This window comes from Cydia amplana, chromosome 21 (genome assembly GCF_948474715.1).
Source record: "Cydia amplana chromosome 21, ilCydAmpl1.1, whole genome shotgun sequence".
Classification (NCBI taxonomy): Eukaryota; Metazoa; Arthropoda; class Insecta; order Lepidoptera; family Tortricidae; genus Cydia; species Cydia amplana.
The window spans coordinates 10,139,550-10,159,868 of record NC_086089.1 but is presented as its reverse complement, the minus strand read 5'-3'; the positions used below and the strand labels follow the sequence as shown (position 1 = coordinate 10,159,868).

The 20,319-nt window shown below is 38.0% G+C and overlaps 1 protein-coding gene and 1 long non-coding RNA gene across 2 annotated transcripts in view; both read right to left on the bottom strand.

Annotated features, from left to right (window-relative positions):
- LOC134657979 (uncharacterized) overlaps nucleotides 1-20,319 on the bottom strand; it is a 44,080-nt gene that overhangs the window by 23,327 nt on the left and 434 nt on the right. The window lies entirely within an intron of this gene.
- LOC134657887 (EF-hand domain-containing family member B-like) lies at nucleotides 17,508-19,175 on the bottom strand. The gene has a single exon (XM_063513465.1). It carries the CDS (start codon nucleotides 19,074-19,076, stop codon nucleotides 17,511-17,513), a length of 1,566 nt encoding a protein of 521 aa, XP_063369535.1. The 5' UTR covers nucleotides 19,077-19,175; the 3' UTR covers nucleotides 17,508-17,510.

Sequence of the window (20,319 nt, the reverse complement as noted above, 5' to 3'; positions counted from 1 at the left end):
ATCGTGAGGAAACCGGACTAATCCCGATACGGGCCTAGTTTACCCTCTGGGTTGGAAGGTCAGATGGCAGTCGCTTTCGTAAAAACTAGTGCCCACGTCAATTACTGGGATTAGTTGCCAAGCGGACCCCAGGCTCCCATGAGCCGTGGCAAAATGCCGGGACAACGCGAGGAAGATGACGACTACATATATGCTTACATTGCTCACTTCAGTGAATGTAGTGACGTATTAATTAAGTAGGGGTGTGTGAAGATGTTTACATTACACTTAACCCGTGGAGCGCCCTAACAAGACACGTGTGCCAGTAACTAGTATAGGAGTTCCATACTACGGTAATTTTGGGGCGCTCCAGGGGTCAAAACATTCCGAGCACATTAGCATGATTGACGTAAAAGGCGACAATTACATATGTACCTAAAGTGTCATTCTATGGAACTTGCTAACTATGTAAACAAGGGTGATGTCTGGAGTCCGGAGTTCTGACAGGAATACCAGCATTATATACGAGGGGTGTTCAAAATATTCTCGGTATGAGAATGAAAACAAACAAGTACGAAAAGTTTGATATTTTTATTTTTCAATATACTCCCCCCCTATGTTCATACACTTAAAAGATCGATCAATTATTTTTTTTAATCCTGCATAAAAATATTTTTTATCTTTGGTGTAAAAATGCTCCTCCACTGCCGCCTTCAATGCTTCATCATCGGAAAATTTATTTCCACGCAGATCCTTTTTAAGATTGGGGAACAAAAAGAAGTCGCTGGGGGCTAAGTCCGGACTATACGGTGGGTGAGTAACAGTTTCAAACCCACATTCAACAATAGCTGCCTTGGCAATATGAGCAGTATGGACGGGGGCGTTGTCATGCAAAAGCATAACACCTTTGGTTAACTTTCCTCGCCTCTTTTCTTTGATTGCATCCTTTAATTGACGTAGAATGTTAGCGTAGTACTGTCCTGTGATATTTACACCTTTTTCTTTATAATCGATCAGTAATACTCCTTCACAATCCCAAAATATCGTGGCCATGACCTTGCCAGCTGAAGGGATGACCTTGAACTTCTTGGGATGAGCTGAACCCTTAATGTGCCACTGCATAGACTCTTGTTTACTCTCTGGGTCATAATGATGAACCCAGGTTTCATCTCCAGTAACTATTATTTGCAGCACCTCATCAGGATTTTCACCGCACAGGTCAATAAAATCGAAACAACAAGCTACACGCATGTCTTTTTGAAGCCGAGTCAGCATTCGCGGAACCCATCTTGCACTTACTTTTGACATACATATTAAGATGGTCATGGATAATATCATGTACGGTACCAATAGAGAGATTGGTTACTTGTGCTATAGATTTTACCTTCACTCGACCATCTTCCAATATAAGTTTTTCCACTTTATCAATATTTTCTTGTGAAGTAGCTACTACAGGCCGGCCAGGTCTAGGGTCGTCTTCAACACTCTCCCTTCCACGTTTAAACTCGCTTGACCACTTTTGAATGGTAGATAAAGAAGGAGCAGACTCACGGTAAACACAATCCATTTCCTCTTTTATGGTTTTTTGATTTTTACCCTGTTTTGTCAAGAATTTTATCACGCATCGATGTTCTAATTTAGTTAACATTGTCAATTCCCACATGATGTTCATGTTTGTTCAGCAATTGCAGAAAAACAAAAGAACATCTCGGTTCGAATTATACTTCTTTTTAATGTCAATGAATAAACCTTAGCGGCCAGTAACGAAAGAAATTTTAGAAGAGGTTGTAAGATATCAATACCGAGAATATTTTGAACGCCCCTCGTACGACCTCCCTGATAGACCCGTCTACATATAAGTGTAACATGTTGTTATCTAATCTCTTTATCACTCTTGCATATTCGAACGATAAAGAGGCAGATAGCTGAGTTTCGATTTCGCGTTTCCCGGTAGGCCCTTTGGAAACAAACCGCCTTGATGTATCAATGTCATATTTTATTGTCTGTGAAAACATGTCAAAAACAGTTTAAGGTACAGTATGTATAAGTTGCTCTATGGTTTACGATGGGGGCTAGTGCTGCACTCTGGTGGAAAAACATTGCAGTAATACTCCCTATTGAGGAAGCGACTGAATTGTGTGGCTAGCTGCACTTAATCTGTGCTATTAAGGGCAACCACCCGCAAGGAATGCATTTAGGCTTCATCCACTTATCTTTAATGATAATGAGTGACGCGTTTGAGTCGATAATAGGGGAGATAATTGCTTAATTGGACAACATGACTAATATTTTAAGCGCCACTTGCATCCCACAAACCCGGATTTAAGCGGTTAAACCGTTAACCCAGTGTCAGATTGTACTAACCTTGGTAACTCCAGGTTTAACCGGTTTACGCCGGGTTAGTGAATGGTGCAAAGGGCCTAAGAGTCACACGAACCAGGTGGTCTGCCGCGAAAAGCGATATTCGGAAATTGCGGGGATCTTTCTCTTTTACTCTCATTAACAAGTAATTAGAGTGACAGACAAATATGCCCGCAATTGACGAACTTCTATTTTAGCGGTTATAGCCCAGACTGTTTGAGCCCGGGACCATTACATTCACAACCCTTTATTTACAACTTCGCACGGGTTACACAAAACCTTAACAAATTATACACCTAAACCTTCCTCAAGAATCACTCTATTGACAGGTGAAAACCGCATAAAAAGTCGTTCAGTAGTTTTCGAGTTTATCGCGGACAAACATACACACGAACAGACAGACGCGGCGGGGGACGTTGTTTTATAAGGTGTGTTGATAACTGGATTTGGTCATGAAACGCGTATTTAAATTTAGCTCAATAGAAAGAAGTAGTCCCTATTATTAGACATGTGACTAGTACACCCACTATCAATGAACCACTCCTTCTTCGACTGTTGCTGCACCATCAGGGAAGCCACCATGGCTTGTTGCTCCCCACGTGGTCGGGTCTTCTTGAGCTTGAAACATTGTGCTTTTGTGTGACCTGGCCGCTTGCAGAAATGACATTTCCCTTTAAAGGGCCTATTCTTTGATAAAAATGCGGTGTTGTTCTCAACGTCGGATTTTCTCGACTCTTTCTTGTAATAGACGAGCCCTGACGATTTCACTTGAGAGTTCCTCGGTCATGCCTACCGTTTCTAAGTTGGACACAAGCGAGTCATATTCCGCTGGCAGGCCGCTGAGAAGCATCTGTGCAACTTCAGTGTCTTCTATTACTTTTCCAATATCTGCTAGCTGCTGCACTATTGTCATCACATTTTCTATGTACTCTGACATGGAGCTAAATTGACTGTTTATTATTAATTGATAGATACAATTAACCCATAACTTTTGTGTCTATAATGAATATAATGATGTTTATATTTACGTAGGTACGTAATTATTTTACAAACGTGTTTTCATTATCTGTTACTACGCATTGGACATAGCGCCGTATTACATTACGAGTAGATGTAGATACTCTGTAAGCCACGATTAGACGAGGCAAGTGATTAACCGATCACTGGACTAGTGTGTGTCTTTGTAAAGGTAGCTTTACACTGTGCGAGTAACTCTCCTGAGTCTCCTGACAACGGACATAAATCGTCAGGTGATAACTAAAACTAAGTAATTATTATCATGGCAGTTTCGAACCGAAGTCATTTATTTAATTCTGTTTTTAGTATTTGTTGTTAAAGCGGCAACAGAAATACATCATCTGTGAAAATTTTAACTGTCTAGCTATCACGGTTCATGAGATACAGCCTGGTGACAGATAGACGGACAGTGGAATCTTACTATAGGGTCCTTTTTATAAGCTTTGGGTACGGAACACTAAATATGATTTTTGAAAAAAGGGGATGAAAATTTGGTTGATTTTTTTTAACCACGTCTATGCGGTTAAAGTCGCGGACAGAGTATCCTCTATCTGTGTTTATACTAACGTAAATACCCATATAATAATCTAACCAAGGGATAACGGTTTAATAATAAACAAAGTAACATATAAAACCCCCGCAGCCGATAAGCCGATAGCGATAATACATTATAACATAATAATGCAATACGATATTGTATAACTTTTGTTTGTTATATGACTGTTGGTAAACACATAATACGATAGTCGCAATCTTACTTGCAATTTTTAACGTTTGTTGGAGTTAGCTGTATCTCATGAACCGTGATAGCTAAACAGTTGAAAATTTCACAGATGAATTTCTGTTGCCGCTATAACAACAAATACTAAAAAGTACGGAACCCTCGGCGGGCAATTCCGACTCGCACTTGGCCGGTTTTTTTTATTAACATAGGTAAACACCATGACCTTTACGTACGATGATTCCTCACTTAAACGGTCAAACACAGACAAATGATTCATTACTTAATTTAAAAAAAATCGTAACACACATTTTAATATTTAGAAATATATACCTTATGAAATTCAACACAAGATTGATTTTCTTTTATCTGACGCCGTTACGATATTTTGTAGTGTGGTGACAAATGTCGACAGTTGAAAGAAAAAGGTGCCAACGTACTTTTTTTGGACGGTAGCAATTTCGACTTTACGATTTTTAATATAAGGTTGAGATTCTTTTAAGTTTTCGTTGGTTGACAATGTTGTTAGTATAGTATCCATGGTGCTGGCTGTGTCTGGTAATGATGACTTGCATTATTGCGATCGATTGTAATTTAAAATCTAGGCATAGACTAATTATGATGACTGGATAACTACCTATATAACCTTCAATTGTTTAAGTAATTTTATGTTTTCGTTTGAATTTTTGCTGAGTTTTGTTTGTCATGCTCAAATATTTCATGTATCAGCACATACTTGTATTTGCATGGATAGAAGTTATATAAATGATAAATATCTGGGAGACCGAGCTTCGCTCGGAAAACATACTTACCTATAAAAACTCGAAAATGCGCGTTTTCCCAGAGATAGATCAATTTTTCGATCGAGTAAAATAGGTTCGTTAGGTTGCTTCAGATGCCCGAAGGGCAAACTGTCCGGAAATAGGAGCCCCGCGTGCGGGGCTTCGTCGACTCAGGGAACGAGACAAAGATTTTCACGTTTCACGATATGCCTACGAGTTTTACGACCTGCCTGATCATACGATCGGCCGCCGACATAGATACTGGCGGTTAAAGCACGGCCTGGGGCCCGTTTCTCAAAAGCTTGTAACTTGTAATACAAGTGGGAGTCCCTTTCTAACAAAAGCTGTCAAAAAGTGACATCCGCTTGTATTACAAGTTACATGCTTTTCAGAAACGGGCCCCTGGTCTTTTAAACTCCTGAGATTTGAAAAATATGTTGTAAAGTTCAACCCATAAAACGGGGTGAAAATGGACTAGAAAATTTTTACTAGTCAAAGTCGCGGGCAGTAGAGTAGCTCTAGCTAATCTATATTAAATAAAGCATTTGTATAATGTTAATCTGTGTTTAAAAAAATCAAGTATTACTTATACATAATAGCCAGTGAATAAGAATTCACAAAACATTTCTTGTTTAATCATATCACTTGCACGGTAGCACAATCCCATAATAAAATTCAGTTAAAACAAAATGTTTAATAATTATTGAATATACACATTTAGTTTGTATTAACTTTGTAAATAAGCTCAAGACTTACCTTTTAACTAAATGCCCATACACTCTGCAAGCGTTTATGGACAATTAAATAGATAAGTCATGTGTAATAAAATGGAACATAGCATATTGTGACATATTAATTAGTTTAATTACCCTTATATACCTATGTATAATATTATTATGTTGCCACGCCCTTGTAGGGTCCATGCTGTACCTAATCTAAGTTAACACCTGTGATACCATGAATTGCGATTAAGTGATTATGATTATGGTTTTATATACGAGTACATCGATAATTTAATTTAATTTACGAGGGGTATTCAAAATATTCTCGGTATGAGAATGAAAACAAACAAGTACGAAAAGTTTGATATTTTTATTTTTCAATATACTCCCCCCCTATGTTCATACACTTAAAAGATCGATCAATTATTTTTTTTAATCCCTCGTAAAAATATTTTTTATCTTTCGTGTAAAAATGCTCCTCCACTGCCGCCTTCAATGCTTCATCGTCAGAAAATTTATTTCCACGCAGATCCTTTTTAAGATTGGGGAGCAAAAAGAAGTCGCTGGGGGCTAAGTCCGGACTATACGGTGGGTGAGTAACAGTTTTAAACCCACGTTCAACAATAGCTGCCTTGGCAATATGAGCAGTATGGACGGGGGCGTTGTCATGCAGAAGCAGAATACCTTTGGTTAACTTTCCTCGCCTCTTTTCTTTAATTACATCCTTTAATTGACGTAGAATGTTAGCGTAGTACTGTCCTGTGATATTTACACCTTTTTCTTTATAATCGATTAGTAATACTCCTTCACAATCCCAAAATATCGTGGCCATGACCTTGCCAGCTGAAGGGATGACCTTCAACTTCTTGGGATGAGCTGAACCCTTAATGTGCCACTGCATGGACTCTTGTTTACTCTCTGGGTCATAATGATGAACCCAGGTTTCATCTCCAGTAACTATTCTTTGCAGCACCTCATCAGGATTTTCACCGCACAGGTCAATAAAATCGGAACAACAAGCTACACGCATGTCTTTTTGAAGCCGAGTCAGCATTCGCGGAACCCATCTTGCACTTACTTTTGACATATTAAGATGGTCATGTATAATATCATGTACGGTACCAATAGAGAGATTGGTTACTTGTGCTATAGATTTTACCTTCACTCGACCATCTTCCAATATAAGTTTTTCCACTTTATCAATATTTTCTTGTGAAGTAGCTACTACAGGCCGGCCAGGTCTAGGGTCATCTTCAATACTCTCCCTTCCGCGTTTAAACTCGCTTGACCACTTTTGAATGGTAGATAAAGAAGGAGCAGACTCACGGTAAACACAATCCATTTCCTCTTTTATGGTTTTTTGATTTTTACCCTGTTTTGTCAAGAATTTTATCACGCATCGATGTTCTAATTTAGTTAACATTGTCAATTCGCACAGGATGTTCATGTTTGTTCAGCAATTGCAGAAAAACAAAAGACTATCTCGGTTCGAATTATACTTTTTTTTAATGTCAATGAATAAACCTTAGCGGCCAGTAACGAAAGAAATTTTAGAAGAGGTCGTAAGATATCAATACCGAGAATATTTTGAACGCCCCTCGTAATTTAGCGTCTGTTAATGTTAAAAATCTGAGAGATCGACGGCTCTAACGATTTCGATGAAAGTTGGTACATAGGGGTTTTCGGGGCGAAAAGTCGATCTAGCTAGGTGTTATCTCTGGGAAAACGCGCATTTTTGAGTTTTTATTTGTTTTTCGAGCAAAGCTTGGTCTCCCAGATCACTACATAGTATAAGACAAAGGCGCTTCCCGCTGTCTGTCTGTCTGTATGTATGCTTAGATCTTTAAAACTACGCATTCTACACAATGGATTTTGATGTGGTTTTTTTTTAATAGATAGAGTGATTCGAGAGGAAGGTTAATTTGTTAACCCGAGCGGATCCGGGGCGGGTAGCTAGTATTAAATAAATAAAATAAGAAGAGAAGACACATTGAAATATGTACCTACTTACCTACATATGTACTTGTGTTGAATAATAGTTATTTTCGATACAAGTGCGAAAAAGAGGAAATTCGAAACGAGTGGCGATAAATTAAAACACGACCGAAGGGAGTGTTTTAAATCGACACGAGTTGCGAATTACCTATTCGCACGTGTATCGAACAACGTTTTACAGTACATATGGCACTTTAAAGTTTCGACATACGCACGAAAAGTGCTATTTTACGCACTAGTGCGGAAAAGTAGCCCCATATGTACTGTAAATATTTTTACATGTCGAAACTTTAAAGTGCCATATGTAAAACGTTGTTCGATACACGTGCGAATAGGTAATTCGCAACTCGTGTCGATTTAAAACACTCCCTTCGGTCGTGTTTTAATTTATCGCCGCTCGTTTCGAATTTCCTCTATTTCGCACTTGTATCGAAAATAACTAATGTATTTTATTTATATTTTATTTTTTATCTATTCAGTAACTAATGTATAGCCATAACAGCGATATCATGTTTACCAATAAAGACTTACTCAATGGATAAAATCCGAGCTTTATCGATGTTTACTTACAATTTCTATTTTTACCTTAATTAACGTAAATAATAAGTCTAATCCAACGGCGATAACTTAAATTCACTGGTATTAAAAAAAACCCGGTCAAGTGCGAGTCGGACTCGCGTTCCAAGGGTTCCGTACATTAAGTCCGACTCACGCTTGACTGCACATTTCTAATAGGTTTTCCTGTCATCTATAATAGGTATAGATTTATTTTGTGTTTTTAGGGTTCCGTAGCCAAATGGCAAAAAACGGAACCCTTATAGATTCGTCATGTCTGTCTGTCTGTCCGTCTGTCTGTCCGTCCGTATGTCACAGCCACTTTTCTCCGAAACTATAAGAACTATACTGTTGAAACTTGGTAAGTAGATGTATTCTGTGAACCGCATTAAGATTTTCACACAAAAATAGAAAAAAAAACAATATTTTTTTGGGGTTCCCCATACTTCGAATTGAAACTCAAAATTTTTTTTTTCATCAAACCCATACATGGATAGGTCTTCAAAAATGATATTGAGGTTTCTAATATAACTTTTTTCTAAACTGAATAGTTTGCGCGAGAGACACTTCCAAAGTGGTAAAATGTGTGTCCCCCCCCCTGTAACTTCTAAAATAAGAGAATGATAAAACTAAAAAAAATATACGATGTACATTACCATGTAAACTTCCACCGAAAATTGGTTTGAACGAGATCTAGTAAGTAGTTTTTTTTTAATACGTCATAAATCGCCTAAATACGGAACCCTTCATGGGCGAGTCCGACTCGCACTTGGCCGCTTTTTTGAAGTAAAAACTTCTTTAGCGGCGCTGTGCTAGTGTTGTGAATAACGCTCATTTTGAGGCTTAAAGACTCGAACCCTTAAGACTCTCGAGGCTTAACGCCTCAAATGCGGCAAAGACGATTTCTTACATCCATACGCGTAAAATAAATAAATACAATTCTCAAATATAGTCGACTCTTCAAGACTACGAGTCTTGAGGGCTCGAGTCTTTAAGCCTAAAAATAAGCGTTATTCACAACACTGCGCTGTGCACTTTTTGTGATGGGGAAAAAATGTTAAACTCGCGACAGGTAAGATTCGTAAGACGGACACGTGACCTGATCGAAAAACTGTTACAATGTCATTGAGTTTTTCTTTATTGATTTAAATGCCATCTAGTGAGTTTCACTATAACTGGTACTTATATAACTCGAGTACTAACAGTGATGTACTTAGGGATTTCAAGTAATGCGACGAAATAACGCTAGATGACGTTAACCTCAATTATACATAGTGCTGCAGACATTTTGCACTAGTCATTGAGTTTTCACTTCTGCCGGCACTCCCGGAGTGCAACCCGTTGTTTTTTTTAAATTTTAGACTTAGTAATTTCGGAGATAAGTAAGTAAGTAAGTAAGTAAGTATTTATTTGCAAAGAATAAGTAGGTACAATAGTGTCTTAGGTGGTAAGACTGGTAAGTGACAATTGGTTGCTTATTCTGCTATTTGTACTATACAGGTTGTACTAGCATGCAAAAATCTTAAAACGACTACAAAGCTGGCTGTATAATATCTTCAAAGAGGAAATCGTTTACACTGTAATAGCTTTTATCAGTCAATAGCTTCATCAATTTATTTCTAAATCTATGTACAGGTAGTTCTCTTATAGATTTTGGCAGTTTGTTAAAAAGTTTCATGCACATAACAAAACAGTGATTGGAATACAGTGCTGTCCTGGGAACACAATTATGAACTAGCCTTCCAGGATCCCGTTGATTTCTAGTAGAGGCGCTTTCAGCTGTTGTAAATAAATACATATGCCTCTTTACAAACATGCAGATTTCCAAAATGTATAAACATGGCAGCGGTAAGATCCCAAGTTTTTTGAAAGATGGTTTGCATGTCTTGCGGGGGGCTATATTACAATTAGCACGTATACATTTTTTCTGTGCTACGAATGGAATATTAAAATTCGTACAATTTCCCCACAAAATAAGCCCATATCTTAACACTGAACTAATATATCCATGATACGCAGCTAACGCTGTATGTAAACCTGATGAGCGTCTTAACTTACGCAGTACATACTTACGCAGTAAGGGGGTGGGGAAGTGGGTAATTTTTGGCTATTTTCTTAAATAATGACTAAAAATGAGTTCTTTCATTTGATTTATAACACGATATACCTATACCTAGTTTGAAAAACTTAATTTATTTACCCTCCCAAAACCCTCCATGTTTAAAATTCATTTGTTTACGTTACATGTCCATCTTTGGGTCACTAATTTACATATGTGTACCAAACTTCAACTTAATTGGTCTGGACCAATTAAACTACTGGTAGTTTCCGAGAAAATAGGCTGTGACAGACGGACAGACAGACGCACGAGTGATCCGTAAGGGCCATAAGGGTTCCGTTTTTCGGGTTCCGTACCCAAAGGGTAAAAACGGGACCCTATTACTAAGACTCCGCTGTCCGTCCGTCCGTCCGTCTGTCACCAGGCTGTATCTCACGAACCGTGATAGCTAGACAGTTGAAATTTTCACAGATGTTGTATTTCTGTTGCCGCTATAACAACAAATACTAAAAACAGGGGCTCCCATACAACAAACGTGATTTTTGACCGAAGTTAAGCAACGTCGGGCGGGGTCAGTACTTGGATGGGTGACCGTTTTTTTGCTTGTTTTGCTCTATTTTTTGTTGATGGTGCGGAACCCTCCGTGCGAGAGTTCGACTCTTCTATTTATGTATTTTAAAATTATAAAAATAATATATTTGAAATTATCCCATCTCTCAAAATGGGCTCTTTCATTTGATTTATATCGCGATATAAGATAAGATAAAGTTTATTAAAAGTTTACATCTTCACATTAGGATTCACAGTCCAAGAGTCTTTCTCTGATACTCGAATTATAGTTCGTTTTTTTAGCATTAGAAAGAACTTGAAAGAAGGTAAGCAATTTTGACATGTCTTTTAATTGAAAAACACTTTTAAAAAATCAATAACTATTACTTATGAAAGCAGAAGATTATAAAAGATCGTATTAGATTCATAATTGTTACATATTTACCGTAACTTATTTTTAAAATGTGTTTTTCAATTAAAAGACACATCAAGATTGTTTACCTTATTTCTAATGCTAAAAAAAACGATTCGTTTTCAACACGTTTTCGAACGAACATCAAGATTGTTTACCTTATTTCTAATGCTACAAAAACGAACTATAGGAAAATATGCGTTTGGGAACAAAGTTATCCATAATTTTAGCGCGTTATTTCATCCCCGAGTATTCAATTTATTTATTTAGATAACAGTGATCTTATTTTAAGATGTTGACTGTACAAACTCGAACCAAAAGTCTATGGTTTATATTGGTTTATATTTGGTATATCTAATGACATAACTTTTTAATTTTCACCAACCGGCTACCGGCAGTTAAACGGCGGACGATTCGGAAGTGACGCAGTTCGTAGGGCCCGGCCACATGTCAGCGGTGCGGCGCCGCCGCCGCCGCGCGGCGCGGCACCGCAGAAATCTGCGGCACCGCAAACCGCTCTGCGGCGACGCCCGCCGCAACGCAAAATTTTGCGGTGCCGCGCTGCGGCGCCGCAACGCGATGCGCGGCGCCGCGCGCGGTGCCGCAAAGCGGTGAGTTTCGCCGCGCGCGGTGCCGCCGAGTGGCGTGCGGCGCCGCAGATTTCTGCGGTGCCGCGCCGGTATTTTCTTTTGAAATGATTTGCATCTTCATTCATTATACGAAGATATGGGAAGATATGGGGACATTTGAAACAATTTGACCCGAAGCACCATTAAATAAAAAAAAACGAGATGAGTTATCTTTTTTTGTATGGAATTTAAAAAAAACTGTTGTGAAACCTATCGTGTGTGGTATTAAACGAAAGGGCTTTCTGAGTCGATTCCAAAAATATCATATCATTACATTTCAGTCATTTTTTTTTAATTATAATAAAAATAATTTTCAAAACATACCAAGTTTGGGCTTCTCCAGATACAATACCGTTCAATATTTTTTTGTAAAATATACCTCAAATTATACCTAATATCCTCATATCTAACCCTAAGAAAGCAATTTTGAAAATAATTACATGAAGTATTTTTTTTTTTTAAATTTTCAATTTTACGAACTATGAATCTCTCAATTAAATATTTAAATAGAAAGCATAGTTTTTCCAGAAAGCGCTTATATCTCGGAATCTATAAGTCGTAGTAAAAATTATCTATGTAAGAATTAACTGAAAAAACTCGCCTTTCCTCGCTAGAAATAGTAACATATTTACTTTTCATTGTAATAGTCAACTTAGTAACGTATGAAACTTTAAGCCTATTTTTAGTCATTTTGTAAGACTTATTTGTAAAAGGCTGTTTGTTTTCTAAATAAATAAAAAAAAAAATTGGCCCATTGATATTTTATTTATCGCTGCGTCTTACGTAGGCGAACAACTCGCGAACGTGATTAAAATTACCCCAATATTTGATAATATTGGGGTAATTTTTACCTATATGGTATCCCCGGGTTTGTGACGTCATCTATGTCTATCCCTTACGGGGGCACGCGGTAGGCCACATCTATAGAAATACTACCATCTATGGCCCGGCCACATGTCAGCGGTGCGGCGCAGCCGCCGCCGCGCGGCGCGGCACCGCAAACCGCTCTGCGGCGACGCCCGCCGCAACGGAAAATTTTGCGGTGCCGCGCTGCTGAAACGAAAGGGCTTTCTGAGCTGATTTCAAAAATATATCACGTCATTACATTTGAGTCATTTTTTTTAAATTATAATAAAAATATTTTTCAAAACATACTCCAGTTACAATACCGTTATTTTTTTTATTAAATATACCTCAAATTATACCTAATATCCTCATATCTATATCTATTTATTATTTATATTCATTGTATTTGTTTAGTTGTGTAAAAGTAGGTACCTACTTTGTTTTGTAATTATAACATGATATTGCACCGCCTACAAAGGCGAGTTTTTTCAGTTAATTCTTACATAGATAATTTTTACTACGACTTATAGATTCCGAGATATAAGCGCTTTCTGGAAAAACTATGCTTTCTATTTAAATATTTAATTGAGAGATTCATAGTTCGTAAAATTGAAAATTTAAAAAAAAAATACTTCATGTAATTATTTTCAAAATTGCTTTCTTAGGGTTAGATATGAGGATATTAGGTATAATTTGAGGTATATTTTACAAAAAAATATTGAACGGTATTGTATCTGGAGAAGCCCAAACTTGGTATGTTTTGAAAATTATTTTTATTATAATTAAAAAAAAATGACTGAAATGTAATGATATGATATTTTTGGAATCGACTCAGAAAGCCCTTTCGTTTAATACCACACACGATAGGTTTCACAACAGTTTTTTTTAAATTCCATACAAAAAAAGATAACTCATCTCGTTTTTTTTTATTTAATGGTGCTTCGGGTCAAATTGTTTCAAATGTCCCCATATCTTCCCATATCTTCGTATAATGAATGAAGATGCAAATCATTTCAAAAGAAAATACCGGCGCGGCACCGCAGAAATCTGCGGCGCCGCACGCCACTCGGCGGCACCGCGCGCGGCGAAACTCACCGCTTTGCGGCACCGCGCGCGGCGCCGCGCATCGCTTTGCGGCGCCGCAGCGCGGCACCGCAAAATTTTGCGTTGCGGCGGGCGTCGCCGCAGAGCGGTTTGCGGTGCCGCAGATTACTGCGGTGCCGCGCCGCGCGGCGGCGGCGGCGCCGCACCGCTGACATGTGGCCGGGCCCGTAAACACGCTCGTACATAAGTATGACGTCACAGATCGATTATTCGCTTAACCTAGTTCACCTAGTTACGAAGACAATAGGTAGCTGTGTCTGTCATACTTGTTTAGGGAAAGTTTAAGTCATAATGTTTGCCCGCATTTTCGTTAGTCATTATTTATTTGGTTCAGAAACCCGTCGCTTTTCAGGATTGCCATAAAACAAACCTAACCTAATCTATCTATAGGATAACCTTACGAAAATCGAATAATGATAATATGACAAACAATACATTATGACTTAAAACTTTATAACTCTTTATGAGAAACTAAGATACCCCACTCGTTTGCAGATATGACCTTACGCGGTCAACGCGATTTACTGTATGGGAAAAAATAATAGTATGTAATGTTAATTTGAGGACTCTTGTATGAATATATTCCACATTTTCTGTATATCACCCTTACCACATAAAATCATATTAATTTGCTTCAAGATTATATATTATCAGAGAAGAGCCGTCTTCACAAGTACCACAAAATGAACGCAAAATAGGGATGTACAGTCGCCATCAGATATATCGGAGCGGCTAAGGCGCTTACAAATAACTGAACACGCCTCTATTCTCGGGGCATTAGAGTGCGTGTTCAGATATTGTGAACACCTTGGCCGCCCTGTTATATCTGATGGCGACTGTACATTACCGCACTTCCTCCAGAAAGATGAGATGAAAATTTCTGTTTGTATATCTCATTCATATACTGAACTTCTAGGCTCTATTATTTTCTTTAAAAAACAATTTTTAGCATGCAGACATAGATCATGTAATTTAGGCAAGGCGTTTTAAAATGAGATCATAACTTCGGGACCGCCTTTTCGCCTTATCTGAAAGCTGAAAATATAGGCGGATTTTTAGGTACAAAGTAGTACTACCATCAAGGCCCCTTATGGACGTGATTGATAGCTCTAGAAACTATAATAGAAGATAATATATGTATACGTAACATTGTAATGCGCAATAACCCAAGGCTGTTCAGACACCAAGGCCTTTGTTTAATTCCATTCAACAATTTTAAGATAATGATTAATGTAACTTTGATCGGCTGGCCTTGAAGTGCGTATTATGAAATTATTTTGCAGAACTACGTTTTTCTAGTATGAACAGTCAAGTGTAAAAATAATTAATTCGCTGACATAAGAGCTATGGGACATATTTTTAAGATGATGTGTGCAGTGTCCACCCATATTTTTACACTTGACTGAACAAACAACAGGATTCGATATATAGCATGTTTCGGGGCGAAAAATCGATCTAGCTAGGTCTTATGTCTGGAAAAATGCGCATTTTTGAGTTTTTATGTTTCCGAGCGTGTTCCGAGCAAAGCTCGGTCTCCCAGATATTAGGTCTTTATGCACGTAACGTGCATAAAGACCTAATATCTGTTACGTTACGTGCAGCACGTACATACTACATAGGTAATTTCTTGACAATATTAACGTAGTATTTCATGACAATATTGATACGCTTGGGACTTTAGAAGTGTTATTGTACTTATTATCTTGATTGCTTACTTAATTGAAAAACATATACAAGTCCTTTGCTTCCAAAAGTCTCATTGTATGTAAATTTAGCTTGTCTCTTTACCTTTACCATGATACAGGGTGGCCAACTTAGAGGTATACAACTTTTTTTTGCCGCCATTTTATTTTGGCGGTAAATATGACAGTTATTGCATGAAAATTCGTTTGTGTAGATACGGCAAATTTATTATGGAGCGTTTTACGACGGAATAACGTGTTTTAATCATTAAAAACAATAGAAACATTAAAAATAACGTTTCCCGGTCGATTCATTTCGAGAAACGGTGACCTTGACTGGCCCCCAAGATCGCCTGATTTAACAGCTCCTGACTTTTTTCTGTGGGGCTATCTAAAGGACGTGTCTATGCTAATAGGCCAACGAACCTTCAGCAATTAAAACAAAATATTCGAAACACTGTCGCTGAGATAACGCCAGAAATGTATGTGTGAAAAAGTGATGAAAAACGCGATGAAAAGGGTTCGCATCTGCCATGCTGCTGGTGGACATTTGTCTGACATTAATTTTCCATGTGTAATTGCTGACCCTACATATTATATTTAACAAGGCTAACTTAATATTTTTTATGTTTTATAGAATAAAATTTCAAAAATAAAGTGTATACCTCTTATTTGGCCACCCTGTATAACTATTACATAGTTCGTTTTTTTAAGCATTAGAAATAAGGTAAACAATCTTGATGTGTCTTTTAATTGAAAAACACATTTTAAAAATAAGTTACGGTAAATATGTAACAATTATGAATCTAATACGATCTTTTATAGTCTTCTGCTTTCATAAGTAATAGTTATTGATTATTAAAAAGTGTTTTTCAATTAAAAGACATGTCAAAATCGCTTACCTTCTTTCAAGTTCTTTCTAATGCTAAAAAAAACGAACTATAACTGATATAAGTTTTCGCAAGATCGTTATTTATCGTCCGTTTATACGCACCTCTTTTCCTTATGGAAACTCATAAATTTTGTAAATTTGCGCAATAAGTTATGTAAATGCTCTTATACATATTAAATATCTGTTACGTACGATTTAATTTACGACTAGAGAGAAGTAATAGTACTACCGTACAGAAAGGACTTCCTACAAAACCGAAGTTTGACAGCGATGGTACGGGCTCGGGACAGTACTACATGTATGGGTTATTTATACTTTTGACACCAATGTCTGTTGGTAGCTCTCAAACGGATGGACCGATTTCGATGCTTTGTTTACGTGAAAGCGAGTTTCATCGCGGTGGTTCTTAGCTATTTTTGATAAAAACTGATCCAGCAGTTTGAAGAGTATCAGCTCTTTTCCAAAATGATGTAAGGCAATAAGGCCTAAAATGGTTTAAAATCTTACCATTAGCGTAGGGCTTATTTTTTTAATTTCATAGTCATCTTATTTTTAGCCTCTTGCAATAATATCTCGACCAGTTTTATGCAAATCTGACATCTATTGGAACATTTGGAACCCTCCCGTGTATTGAATAAAGTTCAAAGTTTAATAAAAACCTAGTCGAGGATGCACTTTAGGCGGTAGTTTGTTGAATTCAAAAATGTCACACACACGCCTACATTTTTTACACGCGGTACCTTTGCCGCACAAAACATGGAGTAGTTATTTATGATGCTGTCAGTTTCATTTTTGTCCGTTATTTGACATTGGCACATTTATTACCATAACCACCCAAAACCAGACGGATTAGGTAGCGTATTTAGTAAAAAAAAACTTAGCATGTATAGTGTATACCTACCATACAAGATTTAGTTTATAGCCTCCGTGGCCAGCAGTGTATCAATAAAATAAATAATTTTAACAAACATTATAATATCGTATCAATTATATGCGTCAAAAGTAAATTAATTTAAAAATAATCAATAGCCGAACCTAAACTAAATTACTAGAAAGATAAATGATCTAAATGAATCTAAAACTTTACTAAATCAGTTAAATAAATCCAAATTAACCCATTCGTCTTCGGCGTCTCGAAAATGTCGTAAATATCAGACTTTTTCAAGACGTGACAGAATCGATTACTACTGTCACAGCAAAATGTCCTAATCCTTGCTGCCAGGTATTGCCGCCTCCAAAGCGCGCTTGAAGGTCTCGAAACACACCCAGCCTTCAGAATGATACTTCTTCGCTTCATCCCAGACTTGATTAAACCTCTCATCAGTAAACTGCTCCCCGATGTTCTCGAAAACCCGTCGAACGACCTCTGGTGCTCGCTTCGCGTACATATCTCTATGGTTCACGTGAAACAACGTCATGATGGTAGGGTCTATGCAGGCTTTCACGTCTGTCTCATGAGGAAGAAAAACCCTGTCGGCGGTTGAGTAGTACTCTGGAGTTATCGGGAAATACAAGTCGAAATATCTACCTGACGGCAGCCCTGCCATCGGCGAGCAGTCAGGAGGCTGGTCAGGCTTCACCATCTCTGTATAAGTTGTTCTGTAATCTATACACGCGTCAGGGAAGTCGGGTAACTTGGGTGTTTCTGCGTATGGTATTCTGTAGTTTATGGCGCGGACGAATGTTTTATATTCTATCTGTTGCCCGTCGAAAGCGTTCCAGAGTAAGAGTAGAGGTTCTATCAGCGATGCGTCGAATCTGATGAACTTTGTAGCCGCGTAGTCGTATACGACGACTTTTGGGAGCCATCCTGTGCGTTCTTTATCTAAGAATTGAAGTCCTAGATAGAAATTCCCAAAGAAGGTTGGTAGGTATCGAGTTGATAGAACGCGTCTAAGTTTATTAAGATGGTTAAAGCATTTCTTAATGTATTCCTTCTCTGGGTTAATCTTGCAGTTCGTTAAACACTCCGCTACGCTGTCAGGACGCCTGATAATCCCGAAGGCATGTCCTTGGCGGACCTCATTAATATTATTACAAGGTGTTAGAGCACCTCCTACTTTTGGCTTTGAAAAGGTCTTGTAATCAGCTAAAACACTGTTTACAATTTCGCGATCGCTTGTACCAACCGTGACTTTATCATCAGTAAGACAGCATTTAGTAGATCTCCCCCTTTCGTCGCGGCCTGTCCTATGTCCATATGTTAAATTTGGGCTATAAGGAGGCCTGCAGTAGTTCCTATCATGTTGGACAGATAACTGCTTAGCGCGCGGAGTCTTATCAAGTAAAGGAACTTTAGGCATGACGAGATCATACAAACTCTCATGATTTCCCGTCTTCTTACCGAACGTAGTGCCTTCTATATCAAAGCCCTCAGGTAGCATAGGTACTGGGTCTTTAGACTGCGCTAACCTCTTCGTCCAATAAGATGAATACACGGATTCTTTTAAATTATGAGCTATTTCATGATACTTCGTTTCGAGTGGTGGGTTGACAAGCTGAGCAACGTGTCCGCGGTAAGCATATCGCATATCCAACTTCGGAGGGTGTCTGAGAGGTGGTAAGGGTCTGGGAGGTTTTGGAGGGTGGATGGCGTCGCTGAGGAGGGCATCAGCTTCGTCCTTCAGGAGGTAATGTTGGAGGGAATCGGAGACCTTATCATCAGGTTGGGCGGTCGGTATACCAGCAGCGCAGACCTTGGGGTTTCTCTCCATGAAGAGACCTATGTTCCCCTTCCCGCCGGACGTGGATCTTTGGCAATCGATAGGCATTGTAAAAAAGATTTATTTAAATTGTAAAATGTTTTTATAAAAATGACATTAGTATTGAAGGGTGACTGACGTTTGAGTGAAGTGAAGTTGTTGTCTATTAAAAAAAATTGTTTGTTTATGCATAAAGTTTGCCAAAGGACTGTCTCATTTCAAACATATACTTGGTCAACCAGATCTTAACAGTAGAAAAAGGCGGCAGATTTGAAAAATGTAGGCGCGAAGGGATATCGTCCCATAGAAAATTTGAATTTCGCGCCGTTTTTTACTGACAAGATTTGGTTGACCAGCTATAGATGGTAGGATCCTAATAAATGTGGTATACGCGCGTCTGTCAGGGACAAAACATAGGCAATGCGACACTATGATTGGTTGAAATTATTTGTTGCCCACCATAATCCATACCAATTTATGGTGAGGAATAAAAAAAAGTGAGACTGTGACAAGGACAAACAATAATAGCGCTTTCGCTGCTACTCCTACTGAAAGATACATAAGACTATCCCGTTCGGTCATTTCCCCCTCACCCCTCATGCCTGATCAAGTTAAAATACTAGATTGATGTAATATGCTGCGATTTTAATAGCGGAGTGTAAATGAATGTTTCAGTATTTAAAGAAAACTTATTCATTTACAACACCCAAATTGAAAAAAGCTCGGGCTTTAAGACATAAATAAAGTCTGCTGAAAAGCATGGATATAGTTCGTTTTTTTAGCATTAGAAATAAGGTAAACAATCTTGATGTGTCTTTTAATTGAAAAACACATTTTTAAAATAAGTTACGGCAAATATGTAACAATTATGAATCTAATACGATCATTTATGAATATTCTGCTTTCATAAGTAATAGTTACTCATTTACAAAAAGCGTTTTTCAATTAAAAGGCATGTCAAGATCGCTTACCTTCTTTCAAGTTCTTTCTAATGCTAAAAAAAACGAACTATAGCACATGGTTATAAGTTTATGACCTATGACATTTAGCCATTATAACTGAATATTATGACAGTATGTGTAGTGCAAAGTTGCTGATGTTATGGTAAAAGTTGTAGGCACTACCTAGGTAGTACTACTATACTAGTACTACTAGTACGTTGGTTGCTACCACGAAATTGTCATGCCATAATGTATGCGTCACTTCCCACGCTTTTAGTAAACCCCTCATTCCTCGATCGACATTATTATGTGTTAGGATTTCACTAACATCCTCTCACGTTACCCTCCTTACCCACAACACGCCGGCCCAC

Bases quoted from the DNA above. Each gene is read 5' to 3' on its own strand.
- LOC134657887 (XM_063513465.1), bottom strand. From the start codon at position 19,076: ATGCCTATCGATTGCCAAAGATCCACGTCCGGCGGGAAGGGGAACATA.